Source organism: Archocentrus centrarchus, unplaced genomic scaffold, assembly GCF_007364275.1.
Source record: "Archocentrus centrarchus isolate MPI-CPG fArcCen1 unplaced genomic scaffold, fArcCen1 scaffold_26_ctg1, whole genome shotgun sequence".
NCBI lineage: Eukaryota > Metazoa > Chordata > Actinopteri > Cichliformes > Cichlidae > Archocentrus > Archocentrus centrarchus.
Genome location: NW_022060256.1, coordinates 7,262,505 through 7,279,386, shown reverse-complemented (window position 1 = coordinate 7,279,386; position 16,882 = coordinate 7,262,505). Strand labels below are relative to the sequence as shown.

The 16,882-nt window shown below is 42.5% G+C and overlaps 1 protein-coding gene across 5 annotated transcripts in view; it reads right to left on the bottom strand.

Moving 5' to 3' along the window:
• Positions 1 to 12,804, bottom strand: part of grin1b (glutamate receptor, ionotropic, N-methyl D-aspartate 1b) — a 75,966-nt gene extending 63,162 nt beyond the window's left edge. For all 5 annotated transcript variants that reach the window (XM_030723582.1, XM_030723585.1, XM_030723586.1 and 2 more), the window contains exons 1-2: positions 12,231 to 12,804; positions 9,572 to 9,828 (exon numbers count right to left, since the gene is read on the bottom strand). In XM_030723582.1, coding sequence (XP_030579442.1) covers positions 9,572 to 9,828; position 12,231 — 258 coding nt within the window. In that variant the 5' untranslated portion in view covers positions 12,232 to 12,804. The remainder of the gene's footprint in view (positions 1 to 9,571; positions 9,829 to 12,230) is intronic.
• Between the last annotated feature and the right edge of the window lie 4,078 nt (positions 12,805 to 16,882).

Below are 16,882 nucleotides of genomic sequence, written 5' to 3'. Positions count from 1 at the left end.
TGCAGAAAAACTTTTAACTCCTGCAGGCTGTTTGTAGGTTTAAGACAAAAATCAGACAGCGTGAGCTGATCCCAGAAGATGCTAACACTGTTGGAAGAACGCTTCATTTCTCAGATTACTGCACCTGCTACTGATCTCTCTCAGAATAACTTTGTGCTGAATCACTGAACAGTTTCGGGTCGTTTGGTTCTGGATTACAGGCAGTAAACATTATAAAGATGTATTTCATTTAATGTTTCATGTCTGCACCAAACTCATTTTTTCTAACTTCATCTGATGGGAAAACCTAGAAAATACAGCCTTAAGTAAATGAAGTAAACACTGGAAGTGTCTTAATTTGGATACTTCTATTATTACACTTGTATTGTACTGTATATATCTGTGTAGTGTGTGACAGGGTAATGTTGTCAACCCTCCAACTAAACATTTTAAACTCTTCTATATTGAAAAGAAATTATATTTAACACACAAACACTGTACAACGTCACATGACAGCACCTCTCCATCAACCAAGGTAATTGCCAAGGTGATCAGAAAGAGTAAACATATCTTTTAAGATGGCAAAGTGCTCATTTACTTGATCTTTCTGAGATAATGTCAATAGTTAGTTCCTCCAAACCATCAATGAAGCCCAACCATCAACTGATGCTTCAATCTTAAATATGATCAATCAGTCTTTATTAGTTGGCTATGTACCACAGGCTTTTAAGGTGGCAGTAGTTAAACCATTACGTAAAAAGTAATTAGCTAATTATAGGCCAATCTCCAACCTTCCTTTTCTCTCAAAGATTCTTGAAAGAGTAGTTGTAAAACAGCTAACTGATCATCTGCAGAGGAACTGTTTATTTGAAGAGTTTCAGTCAGGTTTCAGAATTCATCACAGTACAGAAACAGCATTAGTGAAGGTTACAAATGATCTTCTTAGAGCCTCTGACAGTGGACTCATCTCTGTTCTTGTTCTGTTGGACCTCAGTGCAGCTTTGATACTGTTGACCATAACATTTTATTACAGAGATTAGAGCATACTATAGGTATTAAAGGTACTGCACTGCAGTGGTTTGAATCATATATATCTAATAGACTCCAATTTGTTCATGTAAATGGGGAGCCTTCTTCAGACACTAAAGTTAATTATGGAGTTCCACAGGGTTCTGTGCTAGGACCAATTATATTTACATTATACATGCTTCCCTTAGGCAGTATTATTAGAAAGCATTGCATAAAATTTCATTGTTATGGAGATGATGCCCAGCTTTATCTATCCATGAAGCCAGATGACGCACCTACAAACTGCAGGAATGTCTTAAAGACATCAAGGACTGGATGACCTCCAATTTCCTGCTTCTAAATTCAGATAAAACTGAAGTTCTTGTACTCGGCTCCACAAATCTTAGAAACATGGTGTCAAACCAGATACTTACTCTGGATGGCATTACATTGGCCTCCAGTAACACTGTGAGAAATCTTGGAGTCGTTTTTGACCAGGATATGTCCTTCAATGCACATATTAAACAAATATGTTGGACTGCCTTCTTGCATTTGTGCAATATTTCTAAAATTAGAAACATCTTGTCTCAGAGTGATGATCCAAAATGCTGCAGCTAGAGTACTGACATGGACTAGAAAGAGAGAGCAGATTTCTCCCATATTGGCTTCTCTTCATTGGCTCCCTGTTAAATCCAGAAATGAATTTACAATCCTTCTTCTCACATACAAGGTCTTGAATAATCATAGTACCATATCACCCCAACAGAGCACTTTGCTCTCAGACTGCTGGCTTACTTGTGGTTCCTAGGATACTTAAGAGTAGAATGGGAGGCAGAGCCTTCAGCTTTCAGGCGCCTCTTCTGTGGAACCAGCTCCCAGCTTGGATTCAGGAGACAGACACCCTCTCTATTTTTAAGATTAGGCTTAAAACTTTCCTTTTTGATCAAGCTTATAGTTAGGGCTGGATCAGGTGACCCTGAACCCTCCCTTACTTATGCTGCTATAGGCCTAGGCTGCTGGGGGGTTCCTATAATGCACTGTTTCTTTTCATTCACCTCTTTTCACTCTGTTTATACCACACTCTGTATTTAATCATTAGTTATTATCAATCTCTGGCTCCCTTCCACAGCATGTCTTTTGTCCTGTCTCTCCCCCCTCAGCAGATGACTGCCCCTCCCTGAGCCTGGTTCTGCTGGAGGTTTCTTCCTGTTAAAAGGGAGTTTTTCCTTCCCACTGTCACCAAGCGCTGCTCTTAGGGGGTTGTTTTGAATGTTTGAATTTTTTCTGTATAATTGTAGGGTCCTTGCCTTACATATAAAGCACCTTGAGGCGACTGTTTCTTGTGATTTGGTGCTATATAAATAACATTGAATTGAACCGAATTACTTGCTAAATCAATTCAATTTTATTTTATTTATATAACACCAAATCACAGCAAACAGTCACCTCAAGGCTAATGCTAGCCCTGTTACAGATGGTTACTGATCTCAGAGCAGTGAAAGCTGCAGCAGCTTGTCTGATATGCTAGTCTCCCATCAGTCTCTCATAAAAGACCAGAAAATGCTGCTGCCTTAGCTTGATAACTTCAGACTTTTGTTAACACAAAAACTTCACTCAAAATGACAGAAACCATAGATTCCAGTGGAATCACAGTTAATCACAGCCTGCTACCAGAGACAATAGCCAACAGTGACCACAAGATGGCAGCAATTTATAGGATGGATAGAAACAGTGAATATGAGCATTTTTACAGGACAGAATTTTGTTGGACCTGTAAGAAGAGAGATGCCTATTTTTTAGACTTTACTGGGCAAACACTGCTTGCCTTGCATGTCCTGACAGAATACCCCTGTGTCTGGTGGTACCTGTTGAAATGTGATCTGTTCTCTGCATGTGTGAAAGTGCTCATACTTCTTGTGTCATGGTCCCCAAAGCTCTACCTGGCTGGCCACCGGTTTCCTTTTGTTTTTCTTTGTTGTCCTGCTCCCCTCCCTGTTCTGTGTGTTGGTGGGCATATTTTGTGGGCGAAGATGTCCTTCCTGTGGCAGGCTTTCCAGCTGTGAGAGATCACCTAATCGGTGCACCTGTCGCAGATGGAAGCTCATCAGGAGTGGACTATTTACGACGGGAGAAGCTCCACAGTCACTTCCAGATCGTTATATCCGCAAGCTGCAGTACTCAGGCTCCAGCTCAGTGATTTAAATTCGGTTCAAATTCCCTGCTCTAATCCTTGTTTCCGTGCAGACCCAGCCCCTTCCAGAAGATGTTTGAGCTAAGGAAGTTTTAGTATGTATGTGTGTGTGCCCACAGATCCTCTGACCCAGTACCAGAGGACACCCCAAAGGGAAACTGTCTTTTCTTTCTCCCAATTTGCGTCTGCCCCACAATAAACTGTTTGTTTTTCTGGATTCTGTGTTCTGCAAGTGAGTCCTTCCTCCATTCAGTTCATGACATCTTGTCACGCTACAGTTTCAAATAATTATTTTTTTCTCACAGGTGTTGTATTAAAATTAAAGTTATGGGACATCTCTATACAGTGTTCACATTGACAGCAGTGTTACATAGAAAACAAAACTCAATTTACCATGAACATTTGAAGTCATAGTTTAAGTTAATAATCGATACATTTTTTTGAAACACATACTGTCCTACAATCTGGTGCAAACTACTTCAGCATCCTGTTGTTTCACCAATTGCTTCCTTGTACTGCAAGAGTACAAGACAATCTAGGGCTTTTACTGTGAAAGGCATGGAGAGGAAGAGGGCCTTTTTGCACATGGACAGAATAAATTAGGTTTGTGGTTCAGACAAACAGCCAAGACAGCGACCACTCAGGGTGAGTAATTCTGCTTTACGGGTACTCTGTTCGAGTCCTCGTGGAGAAGGTATGAGGTCTGAGACACAGTAGTGGATTTTAATCCAAACCTCAAGATGTTCTCTCTAACCTGCCCAAACAGCAACTGAACATGAAAAATAAAAAGAATACAAATGTAGTTTCCCACTTCCTCTCTGCTCTGAATAACTTGTTGTTTTGACAAACTTGAAGCCAATTTGGACCCATGTTCATGAAGCAGTAAATTCAATTTCACAGCCTACCCTCAGACTGTGCTGGATATAAAGCAATGTGTGTTGATTTCCACAGGGAGACCTGAACCTGTTAACAGCTTCTTTTCACTGTGAACGATGGATACTGACGTCAGTTTATCACATTTTCACTTAACTAAAACCAGTAACTGCAGCGAGAAGCACTTTTTCCTTTTTCTTTACAATCAGCACCAAACACAGGACCTGCGACCACATGAAACCACCAGCAGCTGCTCAGAGATCACAGAGACGAGCCGAATGAACCGAACAAGCCTGCAGCAAAACACACTGTTAAAGGCCTGTGTGTGTCTATAATCCCTCCATCTCTCTTCGGGCGGATTACATCTATGTTCCTGCAAACAGAGAGCGAGAGAGAGGATGATAATCTGACGTCCATCTCTCTCTCTCGCTCTCTCTCTCTCTCTCTCTGTCCGACACATCGACGCCATGTTGGCCTCATTTCTCCACAAAGGAAACATGTTACAGGGTTGATGTTGGATGAATGGTCTTTTCTCTGCTGGTTGAACATAAGAAGATGTGAATATTTCTGTTCTAACACACTCAGTTTGTCCATGAATGACTGAAAAATTTAACAAAACCTGTTTTCATACAAAGTGCAGCTTTTTACTGATAATCTCACAAATTTTTATTTTATTGGATATGTTTAAAATTATTTTTAACACCTTTTAAAATGCGACAAAAGCCTCTACCTCTTTATATCTGCTCTTTATTTTGAGATGCCTAAATGTACTATAACGGACCACCACGTGCTTCCTTTACATGAACATATTTAGAACAGGAGGTATCGCTGATGCAGAGTCCTAGGCCATCAATGGCAGATCTAACTGAGCGTGTTTTTCGATGGTGCAGAAACCACGAGAAACATGCAAATCTGCCCGGGTTTGAACCCAGGGCTGTCTTATTATAAAGTCAACTGATTTCTTAGCACAAAACAACAGATTCAGAACAAAGTGCTGCACACCTAAAGAATGAGACTGGATTAAAAGAATGAAAAACATAAAAATAACACAAAATCCAAGTAGAACTCAGACTGGTTTGAAAGGCTAAGAATAAAAACGGTCAAACATCCTGATGTGAAGATTGACCTTAAATTCGAAGCTGCTGAGACTGGCCTCAGGATCGGTGTTGATAAGTCAGAGATCATGAACATTCATGTCACGACCCAAAGAAGGGGAGTGACGACTGAACCGAAGCAATTGGAAGAAGTGGACAGATTCACCTGCCATCCATCTCCCTTAAAGATGAATCTGCACCTCCTTCCTTCCGTTGCGATGCCTTTGAGCATCTATGCTTGGGAAACCTGGGAGTCAGAAAGTATCAACAAGAAGCTTGATGTCTATCAGCAGAGTTGCCTGTGCCAAATTCTCAAGATCTGATATGAAGATAACAAGACCAGCAAAGGAGTGAATGGTGCAAACCCCACACCGCAGTCACTCACAGAAAACTCCAACTTGTTGGATACATCCTTTGAAGATGGCAATGACCCGGGTGCCACCCAGCACCAAAAACAAGAGGACACCCCCGAATATTTGGAGAAGAACATTCATACGAGACCTAAACTGAACATCAGCTGGGATGAAGCCAAGACCTGTGCCAAAGACCAGGACTAGAAATGTTGGAGAATGCTTGTTGTCTGATATCCTATGTAGCATGGGAGGACCCAAGTCTGAGTAAGTCTGATGTGAAGATGCAATAAGACAACCATGAACATGACCTCCATGATCAATGAATTAAAATCAAGCGAGAAAATCAATTCTGAAGCTGACTCAGAGCTATGTGTGGTCCTGCTTTGGTGAGTCAGTTACGAGCTGTGAAACAGACTGATGACAGCTGAGTAAAAACTGTTATAGATGTCCTGAAGACTGTGAAGGAAGTCTTTGAAGGATAGCAGCACCTTCAGCATGAAAGAAGCTACCGTTAACATTATTTAATCAATCAAAAAGAAAATCTTAACGATCACTCTCCAAAGGGTTTCATGTAGATCCTTAAAGGTCGAGATCACAACCATCATGGAGGTTAGATGTTCCAGACAATCTAACTTCTGTTTTCTCCATCCATCTTCTTCCGCTTATCCTTTTCAGGGGAGCTGGAGCCGATCCCAGCTGACATATTGCGGGTGGGGTACACCTGGACAGGTCGCCAGCCTGTCGCAGGCCCTGTGTGAACGTTAATGTGAAAATCCAGCACAGTCTTACAGCAGTTCATGAATAGTCAAAGCCTTTCATCTACAGATTTGTGTCCCTGAACACGATTTTTCATCAGACTACTTTCATATCATCTGATTTGTGTCCATTTACACAAAGTGAAGATTTTCCTCCTTTAAGGAAGGGTGGGGGGGGTTCACATTTGGAGTGTTTGCCATGTTGAAATATTTCACCACTCACACCAGACACAACAGTTTGAGTCCAGCAAAGTCCTGGGTTAGGTTAAGAAAAAGATCAGTTTGGGTTCAAATAAAATGGATACTATTTGAAATACAACACGCTAACTGAAGAAACTGGACAATTTGTGTCCATGAACAAGAACAAACAGAATATTTTATCATGAATACTTAAGATTTTGTTGTGAGACCAGTCTGAAAAATGTGGGAATAATCTGGAATAATCCCTTATGTTCACGTTTTATTGAGCTGTCACCTGTTTTGGTAGGTTTTTTTGTTTTCCTTTTATAAATAAAAACAAAAAACTAACCAAATGAAGGAAATGAGATGTCTGAAAATGACCAGGAGGAGAACCCCAGAGCCTCTGAGAGAGCTTCATGTTCTCTGGTTTCTGATTATTTACAGATTTTCTACACATATTAGCAAAGTCAAATTACATGATTTTCACATATTAAAAATGGTGTTTGTATGAACCCAAAGAGCTGAACATCAATATAAAGTCCCCAAAGAAGCCTGCCTCCATCGTTTGCTGTTACCTGACGCAGACGTGGGTGAGATGCCGGTGAGAGGCTCTGAAACGTTAAGCACGGCCAGTTGCTCAACAATCAAGAAAACCTGCAATTTCTGGAAAAATTCAACTAAACGAACCTTCTTATAAATCATATTTATGAATTTATATGACGAGTTCACTGTAGTCTGACATGCATTTGTAGGTTTTTACAGTTGTTAGAGATGTTAAATGAATTGATGAAACAGAAACATTAAACTGAGGTCACTTTAACTCAATAATTAGTGTTCTAACATCAGTGAAATTAGAGAGTTTTTCATATTAAAAGGCTTCCTTTTCTCTGGTTTCAGTTTATTTACAGATTTTCTTCACGTATTAGCAAAGTCAAACTAGATGATTTTCACATATGTTAAAAATGATGTTTGTATGAACCCAGCGAGCTGAACATCAACATGAATATTATTCTGATGTTGCTCTCAGTTTACTCTCACTCTGATTATAATTATGAAACATGAGGCCATCCAACACGAGCACATCCACCCCCACATTTCACTGCACATACTGAAACGATCAGTGTGAGATAAATAAATCTGTGACCCCTGAAATTTGAGGTTGGAATGAAAAAGAGACGTTTAACCAAACAGGACTGGAATCAACAGCCACAAAACTGAAATTCAAAATGCATCAACAGCCACAAAACGTGAAAATAGCCAGAAAATATTTAAAAATTTTGACATTAGAACCGCCAAGATGGTCATTTAATCCCTTGGCATTTAAAAAAATCCTCATCATCTCATGTTTCCCTAACTTTTCCTGAAACAGGTTTATTCATCATAGTGATGTGAGTGATGTTTTGGTGTGGGGGGTAAGATGTAGATAAGATGCAGAAAAAACTACGGCCGTTTATACCTACAACCACTGAGGACGTCACGCCGGGCTCCCTAGCAACATGAATTTAGATATGAAGGCTGCGTAACAAGGATCGGTGGTGTAGTGGTCAGCACCGGCATCTCACAGCATGAAGGTCCTGGGTTTGAATCCAGGATGGGTTCTTTCTGTACGGAGTCTGCGTGTTCTCCACCGGGTTTTCTCTGTGTTCCTCCCACAGTCAAAGACATACGTGGGGTTAGGCCGACTTCTAAATCGACTGTAGGTGTGAATGGTTGTCTGTCTCTCTGTGTTTGCCCTGCGACAGACTGGCGACCTGTCCAGGTGTGCCCCGCCTCTTACCCTCTCACTCAAAGGTGAAATCCAGGGCAGCTGAACTGGACGAGTTTCAGGAGGGCTGTGGAATGAGGGGGAAATTATGGTTCAGCGGTGGTAATGCTTTGGCTGCCCTCGGGCAGCTTAGGGTGTCCCGTCTACATGCAGAGAACATCTGTTGCCAGATGGGGGCAGTGTCAAAAACGTGCTACAGCCCGTGTGTGGGTTGTGCACACTTGTGTTGTTGTTGGTCCTTTAGTCGTGGAGAAGAGTGAAGTTCCAACATCCAAAGAGCTGAAGCAGAGGTGAGTTAAAAACAGGGAAAAGTGTCCAGCCTGTCTGATCTTTGATACGTTTTTCCTGCTTCTCCTGTTCATGGTGAACATCGCTGTTGCTCCTTTCCCCGTTCGGTCCACTTATCAACCAATCAGCATTCGACCAACCCACAGCATCATCCACGTCTAGCCCCTTACATCAGGAAGCACGTCTGCAGTGGCTGAAAAACTTGGGCTCTACGCAGGGAAATACCTCGGCAAACAGACACCAACGCGGTGCTGGAAGTTCACCGTGAGGTGGAGCAGAGTGCACTCTGTGATAAACTCTCACTGCTCCACTTTCACGGTAATCAGTGCATTAAAATGTGTTTGTCATTGTGCTGTAGCGGCTGTGAGGCCAGTTTTAAAATGCAGACAGTGAGCTGTTCGCTCTGCTTCACAGCTTCAGGCTCTGGTTTGTATTTTAGTGTAATTAAAACCATGCAGCATCCAAAATCCACTTATACTTTTCTTCTTCTACAGTACTTAAACTATTCCAGTGCTGTTGCGTTGTTTGTTGCACTCTCTTTCTATTAGTGAATTCTAAAATATAGTTTAACTTCATGATCTGTAATGAAATGATGGAAATCATTTGTAAAACCAATCAAACACCTAAAACTTGAATATTTATTTTGTCAAATCTTAACTTGAAATCATTGCAGTTCATTTTCATCTACTTAGAACAAGAAGACCAAAATTAACTACTTCATTTCTTCAAGACATGATTTCTTTGCGGTTGCTGTTGTTGCAGGATGGGGTCATGACCTTATGCTCAAATCCAGTCCTCGTGGCCCAGTGTCCTGCAGGTTTTAGATGTGTCTCTGCTTCAACACACCTGAATCACATATAGAAGTCATTAGCAGGACTCTGGAGAACTTGACTGCATACTGATTTGGTAATTCAGCCATTTGATTCAGGTGTGTTGGATCAGGGACACATCTAAAACCTGCAGGACACCGGGCCACGAGGCCTGGATTTGAGAACCACTGCGCTAAGCTAAGCTAAGATGCTGCTGATTCAGAGAGACAGAAGATCAGGTTCGTGTGACAGTCATGTGACAGCAGGGGTGCTCACCTGGTTGGAGATGAGGTCCTCGCAGACAGACAGGGCCATCTGGATGGCGTTGGGCTTGTGTGTGACGGAGATGGCGTTCATCTTGAACTTTTCCTTCCCGTACAGAGCGTTGGCCTGAGTCACCGCGTCCTTGAACACCTGCTCGTAGCGCTTCTGACTCAGGACGGCGCCCACGTTCACCAGCCGCGGCTCGCAGCCGCACAGCGCCACCGAGCAGCACTGCAGCACGGCCAGCAGGAGCACGCCGCGCAGCTCCACTGCAGGGAGGAAACAGGAAGCGTGTTAATGACAGTCAGGACGAGCCAATTCATCTACAGTCAGGCGGTTTGGTCCCAACGTGGGGCTCGGGTCCTTCAAGAGGACCCCCAGATACACCTGAGATTATTGATGGTCAGATTATTGATGGTGAGGAAAGACGATCCACAAACTGTCATGCTCCCGTTTTCTGCATTTAAATTACTGATGTAAAAAAAAAAAAACCTGGAAGAAATCACAACATGGCGATTTCATCTCGTTATCCTGACTTCAGCTCATAATCTAGATTTTTAATCCCATAATCTACTTTTTTTTCAACAGATTTTTATGTCATAATCCCACTTTTTCATCCTATTATTAAATCTGGATTCTTTTTAACTGGTTCGCCATCAGTTATGTCATCTTTCTTTTCTAACAATCATAAATGGATTTTTTCTTTCTGTTTCTTTTAACTAATAAATGTGAGTTTTTATCCCACATACTGGGTTCTGTATTTCGTTATGCTTTTTTTTTTTATTAATTATGCAGAATTTTAACATATAATATTGAATATATTTAATCCCATATTCTAGTTTTTTAAATACTCAAAAATGTGTTTTATTAGTTTAATTTCTCATAATTTATAGTTTTTACCCCATAATCTGGATTTTCTACCTCATGCTGAGTTATTTGAGCTCTTAAACTTTTTCATGCATCATGAATTTTTGTTTTTTATTCAATCATTTGGATTTTTCTCTCATGAAAATTTGGACCATTTTTTTCATAATCAGGACTTTATTCTCATAATCTAGATTTCTAATCTCTGAACACAGTCTTGTTTCATCTCAGTCTGAACTTTGATTTGGACCTTTAACCCGATAATTTTTTATCTCATGACTTTTTGTTTTTATTTTGATCCTTTTAATTTGAATTTTGAATTTATGTTTCATAAATTTAACCCATTTGGTGAAAAACTGAATGACATGAAGAAAAAGTGAAAGCTCTCACTTGAAAACACCGCAGATGAATCAGCGCCACAGCCTGAAGCAAAGAGTCTGAAGGGCAGAAACTGATTTTAAAGTGAACAAATGTAGAAATCTGTCAGCGAGTGCAGCGAGGGCAGACCGGAGTGAAATCTGGGACGCTGGGACATGAAGGTGTGAACACTTTGAGGCTGCAGGTTTATTCTGGGCTTTTTTGTGTGAAATCTTTGACGTTCCCTCATCTTTGAGCCTCAAACGGGTTTTTAAGAGGACGAAAACGGCTCTGGTGAGGATTTAAAAAGTGACGCGTCACCAGGTGAAATTAAGGTGAGTCGAGGTTTGTCGTGTGCGTTAATGACGGAAGGAGCAGAGCCTCTGACTGAGGTCTGACTGCTGCAAATTCAATCAAATTACTGTAAAGACCCTGAAAAATAGTCAAAATAAAAAGGCAGAGTGACAGGAAACAGCTGAAGGGGGAAAAAAGAGAGAGAAAGCAGAGGTACGACACAGACTCACACAAACACAAAAAAACGAACCTGAAAAAAACAAACTGACAAAAACAACTGCAGAGTCACAAAATGGCTCCATGATGAGAACGAGACCAAACTAACACAAAGAGACACAAAATGTCTCAAACTAGCGATGCAAAGAGCATAAACCACAACAACAAGGAGACTGACGTGCTGAATAAGATGAACACAAACAGGTGTGAAACCACAAAGAGACCAACAAACCACAACAACTGAGAAGCAAATGAAATGTGACACAAAGAGCCACAAAATGATGACTGCATGCTGCAAAACAAGACAGAAAACGAAAAGACCCTCAAGAGACACAAAGATGAACACAAACAGAACTACAACAGCTGCAGAGACGCAAAGTACACACACACAAAACAAGCACAAAGAGGCTCAAAATGAGACAAAAAGACACAAAACTGTCAGAGACAGAAAAATGAAAATGAAAAAATGAAAACAGAAGAAATATCTGAGAGAAAGTGAAGAGAAATAAGTGACACACAAAGACACACAACAGCATGGCCAACACAAAGGAACAGACAAATGCATCAAAACACAAACACACAAAACAACCAAAGTAGCTCCAAACACCCAGAAATCACCCCCGGTCCAGCTGTGAGTCCACCCCGAGTCTACCCTGGATCCACCCAGGGTCCAGCTCTGAGTCCAGGACCCCTGTCTCATGGACCGTCCACAGTATTTGTGTCAAACTTCAGCCTGAAGGGGACTTGGTTTCCTCAGAACTGCACCAACAACTACTCAAGTATCTCTGAGGATTACTCAAGTAAAAATACTCAGTTACTCTGCAGCTCAGAGAACAGGAGACTCTCTCTGTCTCTCTCTCACACACACACACACACACACACACACACACACACGCACCATAAAAAAAGCAGTCAAATGTGGGTCTAATATAACACTCACTGATCGGGTTCTGTAGGTTCTGTAAGTTCGGGTTCAGCTGCAGGTTCTGGTCCTGGGCTCCTCTGGTTCTGGATTCCGTTACAGTCTGCGTCTCCTCGGCCTCCTGTTGATTTCACCGTCTGTTTCCTCTTCCCTGTGTTTCCGGTCCAGCACCCGGGTGCTCTGGCCCGGTTCGATGTCTCGTGCCTGTCTGTCGGGTTTGGGGCTCTTGCTGTTTCTTATTATTATTTTAACACGAATCACGGAGACCCGGGTAGAACCCGCGGCTCCGCTCTGCGGTCTGACTCTGACACCGGGGATCACTGAGGTCCGGGTTCGGGTCGCGTGTTGGGCCGACGAGAGGTGGTTTTCCTCGGGTCTGTGAGTCAGGACACGCGGACTCGGTGACGCCGCTGCCGCGTCCTGTTGATTCAGCTCCGGCTCGGTCCCGGTTCATCAGCCGGAGACCTCCCCGCAGGTCTGGGTCTCCTGCGCTGGGTCCGCCTCGGTTCGGACTCGTGATGCTCGCAGACTTCCAGGTGACCTGATGCTCGCGCGCACCGCCGCGCTGTCCTTGGATCACTGACGCTCGCTCCCGGCGTCTCGCGCGTTCACTGGCGGAGGAGAGGAGCGCGCGGTCACAGGAGTGCGGGCACGAGCGTCAGAAAGCCCGCCGCGTTTACGTCTGTCTGTCCTTCGTCCATTCATTTATTTAAACTGTTTACTGTGACACTGATGCTAAATAAAATGACAACTGTGACGTGTCACCACTTTATTGGCTCTCAGAGGCTTTTTTCATCACATGACCTTCATCAACAGATGGAGCTGCTCCATGCTGAGCTTCAGGATGGCATTAAACAGGCAGACTTGCTGATTTTTATGACGGATGATCACAAATCAGCAACAGAACACAAAAAAACACCCCAAATTAAAAAGAAAACCAGAACCAATCAGTACTGGTCCAGGACTGACACAGCACCAGATGCAGCATGAGCAGAGTGAGAGAGAGACAAGCCCTACAGCAATAATCAATAATCATCTGTAAAATATTTGCACAGCCTGGATAAAAAGGATGGACACATTGGTTTCCCATTGTGCTGAAAGCTGTACAGCCAGAGCACCACAGGCAGCGCTCTGCACTCAGGAGCAAATCGAGCTAAACGACTAAAACAATCATTTCCAGCTGCTTGTATTTCAGTTTCCATAAATCCAGCATGGAAAGCAGGAAAAAAGCGTTCCAAACTCCAGAGACAGTCTGTGCATAATAACAGCAGAAGAAGAAACCCTCTCACTCCTTTCTTCTTCTGTGGTTGCTTCTTTATTTTAAATCTTGTTTGCATCTCTGTCAGTGTGCATGACAGTTACCGCAGCAACACAGATGCAACTCCAGACCTTTAATGTGGTTTCCATGGAAACATGCATCTCCAACCCCTCATTAACCCCCCCCTCCCATAATTAGTAACTTATAATTAACATGCACGTGCAGAGTGATGTCATCAGGTGTGTTCGCATCAGTCCATCTGCTTCAGCAGCTAAAATCGTCAGACAACCGGTGACTGTGCTGTTGAAGCGAAAGCCCTTGGATGCCTTTCCATTAAAACTCACTCAGGTGCCTCCCACCTGACCACTTCAGAACCTGTCAGCAAATTAATTTCACACCAGCAGCCAGAGTGTGGAGACCAGCGCTGGTTCTTCTGAGCAGCATCGGTGTGGTGGTCCGCCACAGTCTGAACGATCCACAGCGTCTGGATGTTCGATCTGCTTCTGATCATTCACTGCAGGAAACGTCACAAAGTGCATTCTGGATAAACTTTCAGGGCTCCATCAGCATGTGAGATCGCTGCTCAGAACATGTTAGAACATGAGAAATGCTTTTCACCCACATTTAATACCAGGCTCATCTTTGAGCTGTGATTCCTTCTGTAGTCAGAATCATTTTCTAATATCATGAAGGTGAAATGTCTGCATTACTCTAGAAGAAATATCAGGTGATCCTGAGGAGGTCAGGTGGGAGCCTTTCTCCAATTTGATTGAATTAATATGGAATGATCCATATTATTTATTTATGTGGAGATTATGCACACGCGTTATCCATCCATCCACACACTCTGTCGCATTAGCACGAGTCAGTAAGTGCTTAGTAGAAGAAGAGTGATAAGAAGCTCCCGTGGCGAGCAGCCAGCCCCTCGCCTGCTCACACAACTCTGCTGCTTGTGCTTTACGGGCATGTCAAATATGATTTCACAGTTTAAAAACAAGGACATTTCCCAGGACAGCTCCAGCAGGGACAGGCCATCCATATAGGGATGGTCCCCAAATAACGTGATAACCTATGTGAGTGTAAGCCTCTCTTTTGGCTACTACTCTTTGTGTGATGTCACTGACTGGTCCTTGGAGTCTGACCTCAGCTGCAAACACAAAGCTGACCTCAGTGTTTCATTTTCCTCTCTGGTGTTCAGGATCGCGAGGAGGCTTCCCTTCAGCTTCCAGGCCACTGAGTCCACACACACAGACACACACACACACACACACACACACACACACACACACACACACCCACCCATGGGGACCCAGCGGGCTACAAAAGAGTCCCAGCATGCATCTCTCTGTTAAAGTCAGCTGGAGTGTGTGTGTGTGTGTGTGTGTGTGTCTGTATTATTGATGCTGTGGGGATATAAATCTGTTCACACACTCGCACTGTGGGGACTCAAGGTCAAAAAGCTGGTCCCCACATTGTAAATCATGTATTATGAGGGTGAAGTTTGGAGGTGTGATTAACTCTCTGAAGGCTGACTCACGGCTCAAACTTCTGTCAGAATCCACAGACTGAAACTGTGCTGTGACCTCACAGATTATCACACCGAAACATGTTCCCGTCTTTTATTGCTAACAGGACAAAAATCACTGTGCTCAGACTGAATGTCCATGTTTATTCTGTCCTTTGGTGAGATTAAATGTTCATTTTAGAAACAGCATCCATCAGTCCATCCATCTCCTTCTGTTTATTCCATGGTTGTGGGGGGTGGAGCCTATCCCAGCTACCACAGGGTGAGAGGCCATCCTGTCGCAGGGAGAAACAAGGTAAAAAGGAAAGGAAAGTAGGAGAGACCTGCAGCAAACAGCTCCAGACCAGACTTGAACCTGAGACACTGGAGTTCAGTCCTGAAGCCTACAGTCACCTGCTCACCATATGAGCTAATTTGGTATTCTTCATGTACCATAATCTGTTTATTGTATTTTGTTAATGTGCATCTTTTAAATCTCATTATTTCCATTTTATATTCCATAATCTGGAATTATTAATCTCACCTCAGGTTTTATCTATTAATTTCAAGTCCATATCAAATAATCTGGAGTTTTGCATTTAATAATTTGGATGTTTTTAACCCATAATTGGAACCAGTTAATCTCATAATTTTGATTTTATGACTCATTAACTGCCATTTTTAATCTCATAATTTAAATATGTATCTCATCTTTGACATCTATGACTTTTTAATGTCATAATTCCCACTTTACATTCCATAATCTGTTTTTTTTTTTCAATCGAGGTTAATCAAGAAAAAGTATTTGTTCTCTGTGCCCTCTGAAACCTTACATAGACCAGGATCCCCACAAAGACAGCCATACCAGTGTGTGTGTGTGTGTATATGTGTGTGTGTGTGTGTGTGTGTGCGTGCGCGGTCCGAGGTGTCAGGGAGTATCAGTCATACGACCGCCCAGGGATGAAACACCGAACCAGCTTCCTGTGAGTGTCCTGTGCAGGTTAGCGCTGATGCAGGTTTTCAGTTCACATGAAACTGCTGCTTTAACGTCTCCTCTTCTTCACAGTGTGTTTGTGTGACACATCTTTGCATAATTACACACAAAAACACACTGAGGACAGCTTTTATGGTCCGCTCCTCTTACCCTCACTTAGACTTTAAACATCATAACTTAAACCTAACCTTAATCCAACCTCTGTTATAATCTCTGTTCACCTCCCAGTTTTCCTCTCTCGCTCACTGCGAGTTCTTCATTCTTTGTTTCCTTAGATTATCTTTAGCTGCAAGCTTTTATTTTCCACTCCCTTTAAGTTTGTTAAAGATTTGTGCTCATTTGACCTGCCTGACCCCAAACCGGACTCTTACATAACCTAAAACTCATGTGAATCCAACCTTAAACTAACCTCACCAACCGACTCCAAAGAGTCTAAAAATCTGCATTTAAATCTGAACAAAGAAACACACACACACGTGCGCACGCGCGCGCGTGCGCGCACACACACACACACACACAGGGAAGTAACTGAAACTAAAGGCTTCACACAGATTCCTACATGGGAGGATGAACACACATGAGATTCAGCACATCCTTCTGAGCACCACTCTGATGATGATGATGATGATGATGATGAGCTCTGTGATGATAATAAACCAGGTGATGTGCTGCCCCCTGTTGAAGAAAACTGCACATCACAGCTTCATGTAAAAGAAAAATAAATCCTGATCTTATTTTAAGATGTACATAAATAAATACATAAATGGTGCCCATGGTGCTGCATTTGTTTTCTGACAGTCAATATTAATTTCAGAGACAGCAGGAAGAATCACCAACGACCAACTATTGAAGGTGACTATGCTGAAGCTGGACATTATGGACAGAGATGAAAACATTGGTTTCATACAAGAAAG